General features: G+C 34.3%; 1 protein-coding gene across 1 annotated transcript; it reads left to right on the top strand.

The window, feature by feature from the left end:
• The first annotated feature begins 7793 nt into the window (after positions 1 to 7793).
• LOC101979739 (olfactory receptor 2L3-like) lies at positions 7794 to 8750 on the top strand. Its single transcript, XM_005369004.1, has one exon. It carries the CDS (start codon positions 7794 to 7796, stop codon positions 8748 to 8750), a length of 957 nt encoding a protein of 318 aa, XP_005369061.1.
• The last annotated feature ends 299 nt before the right edge of the window (positions 8751 to 9049 follow it).

Here is a 9049-nt window from a genome sequence, read left to right as displayed (position 1 = left end):
CTGACCCTGGCCTAATTCTTGACTCATTAGTAACATCCCACAACACACACACACACACACACACACACACACACACACACACACACACACACACAGAGCGGGGCAGGAGGGAGAGAGAGGTGGGGGAAGTTATAATTGCAGTTGTCTCCATTGAAGAAAGCAGTTGCCAAGCACAGGATGGGAGAAAAGTATGTTCACTGGCTTAAAGTGTGCAAAAGACTTTGTGAAGTACTGACATAAGGGAAACTGTGATGCTGGAGAAATAAAAATGGTGTGTATTCTAAGCTTGTTTTTATATTTAGTTATCATATTTATGTTTAGATTCTGGAAAATGCTGAAAGAAATTTGTTTTAGAATTGATTGAAAATTTTCAAATACAAAGTTCAGCACTTAGTATATTTAAGATTTTCTTCCCCAAGGAAAAGGAATAGTAATATTGTTTTTAACTTGAGTGTGTTAAGATAACATAGTATACAAAATCATATATATATATATACATATATATAATATATATGAAAAGAGATGTGATGCTATCTAAAATCTCTAACTATACAATTTTGAAAAGAACTTTTGTGATTAATAATAATAATATGAATTAATTCCAAAGTTAAAAATACATTCAGTGTATTTACTACAATTTCCCATATTTATTGTAAAAATGGTATCAATTATTATAAATAATATGAAGTTCCTGAAATCATGTCCATTATAAAGATTCTATGAGTAGTGGTTATCAAAATATATTTTCAAGTTTAAATACAACCTCAAAATTAGAGACTCTTCTGTTTTTAAATAAATCAAGATGTTTACATAAAAAGATATTTTATCAAAAATACTACTATTTATTTTGGAAAATAAGAACCATCAACATCAGTTATGTTTCCCACAAGGAAGGGTATTCCCAGGCAAGTGCATGTGGTCATCACATTCATGTTGGTTTCTAGGTATTATCCCTCTTGGCCGTGGGGTTTTGTATGCATTGAAATAGTTCCTTAGTTAAGTTTAACATTTTAGGAAATGTTTAAGTATTGCATTCAGGCATTGTGAGCCTCAGACAGATTTAAGTATAGTCTGAGGGAACAGTGGGAGTAATTTCATAACAAGAGGCTGTTTGGGGACTAATTCCTGACAAAATTTCTGGGATGGGAAAAGTTAGATTTGAGTAAGAGGGCTCCTGATAAACCTCAGCGAAATTCAATGGAGAAATCATGTTTAAAAAGATAATTTGCTAACAATTGAAAGTTTAATTTCTGATATCATTCTTGGGATCATATAAAATATTTATAAATGAGTTCAGGGTTATATGGTTCCCAATATAAAGTTATTGTTTCTTGGACATTATTTTATTTATACAAACTGTAAATTATAAAACATTCTCATATATAATTTACAAGATATCTAAATTTCTTATAAAAATGCAAGTATACTTTACATAAAATCTTCTGTATTAAAATATCAAGGTAATGGCTAAAATTAATCATCTATGGAGCAAAATTATGATTTACAAACTTAAGACATTACTATAAGTTCATGTGCAATTCATAGGGATATTGCAAATTACATATTTTAATTATTCATTCATTCAACTGAAGTTAGGTCCATAAATTTTACCTTTTCTTCTTATTTCTTTTAATTTCTGTGTAATCATTAGAACTTCAGTTAAGTAATAATGGTTAACTAGCACCCTTTAACACCATTAGAAAATTATATAGCACAAAAAATTATATTCCAAGTCACTGAACAATAAGTGGTGACAAATATGTGGGTGATGATCATATGCAGGTGGCCATGCTAATGCAGATGTTGGTGGCTAGTAAATGTCAAATGTCAGAGCCGCTACTTAGTGTTAATCTGCCTAAGATTTTCTGCTGAATTTTCTGTGAATTATCTCATGTAATCTTCCAATAACTTATTTTTAAAAATTCTACTCGTAAATTAAAAAGATCCCAAATTAGTATTCAAAATCCAAGTTTGCAACAAAGTAGAGCTTTGTTAAGCTTTATTCAAAACTCTGTATAACAGTCTGGTATAAAGATGCAGTTCTTGTTGGGCGGTGGTGGCACACGCCTTTAATTCCAGCACTCTGGATGCAGAGGCAGGTGGATCTCTGAGTTTGAGGCCAGCCTGGTCTACAAGAGCTGGTTCTAGGACAGGCTCCAAAGCTACAGAGAATCTCTGTCTCAAAAAAAGAACATGCAGCTTTATAAATCATCCTCCAATCTGTCTAAAATTCAGAGGATGGGTTATGGCTATATTCTCATGTAGTCTCTATCTATGGATGCTAATTCATCATTTTAGGATTCCAAAGTATTGAATACCAACCTCAAATAGTATATTCTTTTAAATAATCATAACTTACAATTGTTTGAATAATATAAAAGAAATACTAAAATAACACAAGAGACTGCACATTGTTTTCTTTTGTAAAATATATTGTGAAAATGCTGAGGAAATGAGGGTTCTCAATGTATTTTTTTTCAGTGAGAGGGCACTCTTGGGAAGAATGCTTGTCTACACTCCCAGGATTGATCATGCAGGTTATTTGATTTGGAGTCTATGGAAAGTTTTCTTAATACTAAAAGTTCATATAACTGAAAATAAAGGAAATCTCATCTATGGGCTGACATATTTATGTATATCAGGTATGAAAAATAAATCATGAAGTCCATTTCAGTGGCATATCATATCCCAGGAGATGGGGCAGGGGTAGCCCCAACTTTAATGCATCCTCAACTACACAGTTAGTTTAAAACTAACCTGGCTGAATGATATCCTGTTCCCCAAAAGGCAGCATCTGAAGAACTATAGTAATGTAAATCTTATGGGAGAAAAATGAATTGGCCCTGTTCTCTGGAAGGATGGGCATCTCTTGGCTTATTGGCTCTCTTCTGGCATGTGGTTAAGAAACTCCTCCTTGTGAAGCTATGGTTCTTTAGGATATCTTAGAGACTAGATGAGAGACAATGGCTCAAGTTTATGTGAATGATGATAGAGATTATTTTGAGGTTCCTGTGTTTACAGATATCATCTATGTTCCTTATAAAGCCTCTAGAAGAGCAAATGTGGTCTTCTTTCATAAAATTAAAAAAAATGCAGCCATCAGTTTTAATCCACTAAAAGCAGCTTACTTGGTGATCTACATTAAAGTATGAAAAGGAAGAGTCCTAGAAAACTTGCAATAAAGGAACACTCTAAAAGTACTATACAGTTTAACTTTAAACTGCACAAATCAGGCTTGCTTCTTTAAAACAGGAAAAGCATATCTAAAAATGCATATTTTCTCTAATTATATGAATACTTGAAAGAAAGCTTTATCATCAAATTTTTTAAGTGAATACAAGTATTGGAAAAATGGATATTCTTGCCAGTTGAAGTCATAGAAATGTAGTATTTTGGGCTTTCATTAGAGGTTTTTTAAATTACTAAAGTTTGGGGGATTTAAATTTTCTCAATAAAAAATAATTAAAAAAATAAAAGGAAATGTGTTACCGAAAAAAAAGAAAGAAATAAGAAATAAGAAATTTTTTAAAAAAGGCATTTACCAGTATCTAAAGCTTAATATCTAATACCTATATCAGAGAAAACATGTAACATTGGCGTTTGGGGTCTGGGTAACCTAATTTGGATGATTTTTTTAAGGTTCATCCACGCCTTTGCAAATTTTATTTTCCTTAATAGCTGAATAGTATTTCATTGTGTAACTGGATCATATTCTCATTATACATCAAGAATGTTTATAAGGTCTGGCTATTATGCATAGAACAGAAATGAACACAGATTAGCAAGAATCTGTACTATGATATAGAGTACTTTATATACATGCCTAAGGACAGTAAAGCTAGGTCTTGCAGTAGATTGATCTTTCAATTTTTTTGATGAAGTTACACACTGATTTTTATAGGTGCTATGCTAGCTCGCACTGCTACTGGCAATGAATAAGTATCCTACTTTCTCCATATATTCACAAATATAACCTGTCAATTGTTTTCTTGCTTCATAAGTATTATCTCAAGATGTATGAGGAATAAGACAGTGTATCTGGTAAATGATAAACTAGATAATATCTATGTTCTGTAATATCTATGTTTGTGCCTGATTTGTATTCTCTAAGTTCCAGAAAAGAGACCAAAACAAATATGCTTAAAATTTCTTAACTTGATTTTATTATCTATGCTAGTGGTTACCAGGAAAGTTAGCACATTCTTCTAATCCTAGCAGTTATGAGGCGGAGGTAGGGGGATCTCTGTGAGTTCTAAGTAGGCAACTCTTGTCTACATGGCAAACTTCTAGGCTAGCTAAGGCCACATAGTAATATCCTGTCTTAAATAAAGTGGTTACATTATCATATAGGTTAAATGATCAAGATTAAACAAATACACAATGTGGAGGAGATAAAGTATAGTTTCTAATACTAAATCAATATATTCAGACAGTTTATTCAGGCAGATATCTGGACACTTGCAAGTGTGGGTTATCTATATTTCTACACACAGGTCTTTTGCTTCATTGGTGCTGTTACTTCAGCACCCTATAATGTTCTTGTCACTGTTGTCTGATTGATTTTCACCCATTTAATGTGCCATGACCTTTCATTGTTAGGAGAATCAAGACAAGTTAAAATCTATTCAAATGATCCCTAAAGAAATGAATTATTGCTATTTCACCTTGAGAAAGAAAGAAGGTAACACAGTTTGTCATGTAAGCAAAAATGTCTCCATTTTTTACCTTTGAAACAAGTATTCAGGAATTGTAAACAATTTCCTGTCAGGTGCACCTTTCCTTTAAACAATGTCACCTTGTTCACTTTTGTCAAACAGGAACAAAGAAACACGGGTGATTGAAATAATTTTCCTTGACAGCTGGGAGGTGTCTGATCAATGAAGTTATATATCAGTCATTATTTTTTTCTTTGTTATTTTCATGTCAGCCTTAAAGTGACTTATGGAAGTATTGTTAAACCCTGTAGAAAGCACAAGTGGTGTCAGTTAGAATGTTAATCACATTTGTAATTATTAACATTTCATTTCAATCAGTCACTTAAAATGTCAATATAAACAGCATACTCTAATGTCAGTCTGGGATGTTAGTTTCATGATGAATCCAACTGTGACTGTATAAACTATCTGCTTTCTCAGAATTTCACTTGTTTTTCAGTAGCCACTTGAGACTCCTTTGTTTAGCACAGACTCATAGGTTACAGCTTGCTTCTCACAATTTACTTCAGGCTTCATGCATGCAATTGTGTTAGTACTTTGAAATGATTCTGTCTGGAAAATTGTTATGTTAAAACAGCTACAGCCCAAAAGGTAAGATAGTACCATAGCTGCCCCAATTGCTGATCAGGTCAATATTTCACCCTTTCACTTCTGTAATATTTTATTTTTTATTTTTTTTACTTCTGTAATATTTTAAGTCATACATTTGTTTGTGAAGAGCAGGAGACTGCAAGCATTTCTGCATATCACTCCCTTCTCCCGCTCCTCCATTCCAACATAGCCACAACTTTCTTTGTGTTTGTTGGAGGCTGACATCTTTGTTCCATCTTCTAAAAGATATTGACATTTCCCATAGCAGAATACATTGGTAGTATGTACAACACACAGCATCACTGCAAAGCCAGTAGGTATTTGGCTTCAGTTACTTCACTTTTCCTCATGGCTTGTTTTTTTTTTTTAAGATACTACTTTTATAGATACCTATCCCATAGTTTATTCTGAAAGTTAAAGTGATTTTTTTTGAAAAGGAAAAAAAACAAAAAACCTTTCTTGATTCTCAAGAGACTTCTTTGTCTAAAAAATAATTTTATTTTCAAAATATAATTTTCTCTTTACATTTCTGCATAACATGTATGGTATCTAAACAATAGAGCCAAGCATTTCAGTTCTGAGTAACTTCAGTTCTGTAATTTGATAATTTCAACCCATAATTATTTTGCATTAGGCATTTTTTTTGGAATGCTCGTGAATATGTGTAGTGATGAGGTGAGCAGAACTGTTTTTCATCCTGCCGGGACCCACACGGCTAGCTTTACACCCAAAATAACACACAAATTGTATTCATTTAAACATTGCCTGGCCCATTAGCTCTAGCCTCTTACTAGCTAACTCTCACATCTTGATTAACCCATTTTTATGAATGTGTATCGCTACTTGATTGTGGCTTACTGCCATGAGTCTAACCACCATCCATCTTGGGTAGGAGAAGCATGGCATCTGCCTGACTCTGCTTTCTTCCTTCCAGCATTCTGTTCTGTCTTCCCCACCTACCTATGTTCTGACCTATCAGGCCAAGCAGTTTTCTTCTTAGTTAACCAATGATGATAGAAGACCCTCCTGCATTAAATATGCATAAATATCCAAGCTTAATACTCCTTTTCTAAACTTCAGTTTTTATGTTTTATTTCTATTTTTTCTTTAAAATGTTTTCCAATTTACTTTAGAATCTTTCTTGACTGTATTTGAGCAACCCTGCTCATTTTAGTTTCTGGTATTTTTTTTTTATCAGCATCTGTCATTCCTTCAAAATAAATGATGTCTGTGCTATGAACTGAAACCTCTCCATGTGCCTCTGAAGATGCTGATTTTTCTGATAAAAATATCAATTTTCTCATCATTTATAACTTATTCTATGTATGCGTTTGGGTGTTTATATGTGTATATGTTTGTATATTCTTAAGTGGTATATCTTGCTCTTCAGTTTACAGATTTCCAGACTTATATTCATTGGCCCTAGCACAGACAGACATATTCATGCATTTTCTGGGCTCAGTATGTTAAGCCTTCTGCAGATTGCATTCCTGGTGGAGAAGAACAGCCCATGCTCATGTACATTCTGAAGACTCTGGATTCTTCCTCGCTCCCAACATTTAGCGGCATGATTCTACTCCATTAACAAGCCTGAAACAAACTCTGAAAGGTCCTGAGTCCTCTTTCATAGCTATCCCTCTGCTTTGTATGAAATATTTATAAATGTACATCATTTATTGCCTTTTCATTCCAGGTAGTTCTGAGACAGAAAATTCATAAATGTGTGTGTGTTTAAATTTCCACCTTATGTTCTAGATAGCAGAGAGGAAAATAAGGAATGAAGAAAAAGCAAAGTGCTTGGGAGGTTCTGAGAAGGGGCAACAACACTTGTTTCTTTGGTGGAATGAATGTGCTATGTACATGCCCACAGACAGCGTCTAGTTAGAGTGTTCCAAATGTGATTGGATAAGAAGGAAAAAGATGGGCTTGTGAAGTTGACATTTGTTAATAAGCATTTTGTATAGAATTTAAAAGAAATAACAGCAGCCAAGTTTTGAAAAATCTTGGTTTTCATTAATGTGAAGGGTAAACATATGAAAGAAATATATTTTTGAATGATCTTATTAAATGTTACATCGTTGTGTGTATCTTAGGTCCAGAGTATGGCAAAAAAGCGTCATCCCGAATGCAAGAAAAATGTATTCAATTATGGGCCTGTATTTTAGGCATTTATAGTGGTTCCAAAATTGCACTATGAAATCTCATGTTCATGGCATCTAATTTTTTTAGGAATAAAAATATCAATTTCCTAATGAGGGCATTATGGAAATATTCTTATAGGTTCTCAGGTTTCAGTAAGATATTTTGTTAATATATGTTGTTTTACTCTAGATTTATATATAAGTTAGAAGATGATTCAAAGTACACTATTCTCTGCTTAGCAGTTATGAGCAATGAAAGTCTGGTGAAATCATGAATTGAATTATTTTATTGTCTTTTAGGTAACATTATTGCATAGGCTTCTAAGAGAGTCTAAATGAACACCTGATGGATAGTTATAATCAAACGTTTACAGGTTTTATTTTATTGGGATTGTTCCCACCATCGCAAACAGGTCTGTTCCTTTTCATTGTCATTGTTCTCATCTTCCTGACAGCTTGGATTGGCAACCTGTCCATGATCCTCCTCATCCTCCTGGAGTCCCGTCTCCACACACCCATGTATTTCTTACTCAGTCAGCTTTCTCTTATTGACTTAAATTACATCTCGACCATTGTCCCTAAAATGGTGTCTGACTTCATGTTGGGGAATAAGTACATCTCCTTCATTGGGTGTGGATTTCAGATCTTCCTCTTCTTGACTTTTGGAGGTGCAGAAACTCTTTTGCTGGCTTCTATGGCCTATGACCGTTATGTGGCTATTTGCTTTCCTCTCCACTATGCTACACGCATGAACAAAAGAGTCTGTGTGCTGATGATAATAGGATCTTGGGTGCTAGGGTCCATTAACTCCAGTGCTCACACTGGGTATGCACTTCACATTCCTTACTGCCGATCCAGGGCCATCAACCATTTCTTCTGTGATGTCCCTGCCATGTTAACCCTGGCCTGCATGGACACATGGGTCTATGAATACACTGTATTTGTGAGCACAATCCTCTTTCTTGTGTTACCATTTATTGGTATAGTGTGCTCTTATGGTCGTGTTTTCCTTGCTGTCTACCGTATGCATTCTGGGGCAGGGAGGAAGAAGGCCTATTCTACTTGTAGCACTCACCTCACTGTGGTGACTTTCTTCTATGCACCATTTGCTTACACTTATCTACGCCCGAGATCCCTCCGATCCCCAGCAGAAGACAAGACTCTGGCTGTGTTCTACACAGTCCTCACCCCAATGTTCAATCCCATCATCTACAGCCTGAGAAACAAAGAAGTTATGGAGGCACTGAGAAGAATAACTCACAGAATTTGCTTTTCAAAAAATATTGATAAGTTACCTACCTGAGTCTGGGATTTAAAAGCAAGTAAACTCAATATTGGTATTTGCCAATTAAATCATAAGAACTGAAATATTCCAGGAAAGATTAAGGCGTTTAGTAATGGGCCCAGTCTTATAAGTGAAAATAGAAACAAAAATGTCATTCTTGTTTGTTTTTTTTTTTTTGCCTCTCAACATTTTTGGGACTACAGTATAATTACATTTCTCCCTTATCTTTCCTTCTCTCCAACCCTCCTTTATGCCCCTTCCTACTTTCCTTCAAAGTAATAGCTTCTTTTTCTGTCTTGTATATGCACATGTATATA

This window comes from Microtus ochrogaster, unplaced genomic scaffold (genome assembly GCF_000317375.1).
Source record: "Microtus ochrogaster isolate Prairie Vole_2 unplaced genomic scaffold, MicOch1.0 UNK43, whole genome shotgun sequence".
Classification (NCBI taxonomy): Eukaryota; Metazoa; Chordata; class Mammalia; order Rodentia; family Cricetidae; genus Microtus; species Microtus ochrogaster.
The sequence above is the reverse complement of the archived record's forward strand: the minus strand, read 5'-3'. Positions and strand labels throughout refer to the sequence as shown.

Excerpts from the sequence above, each read along its gene's own strand:
- LOC101979739 (XM_005369004.1), top strand. The coding sequence starts at position 7,794 with ATGGATAGTTATAATCAAACGTTTACAGGTTTTATTTTATTGGGATTG.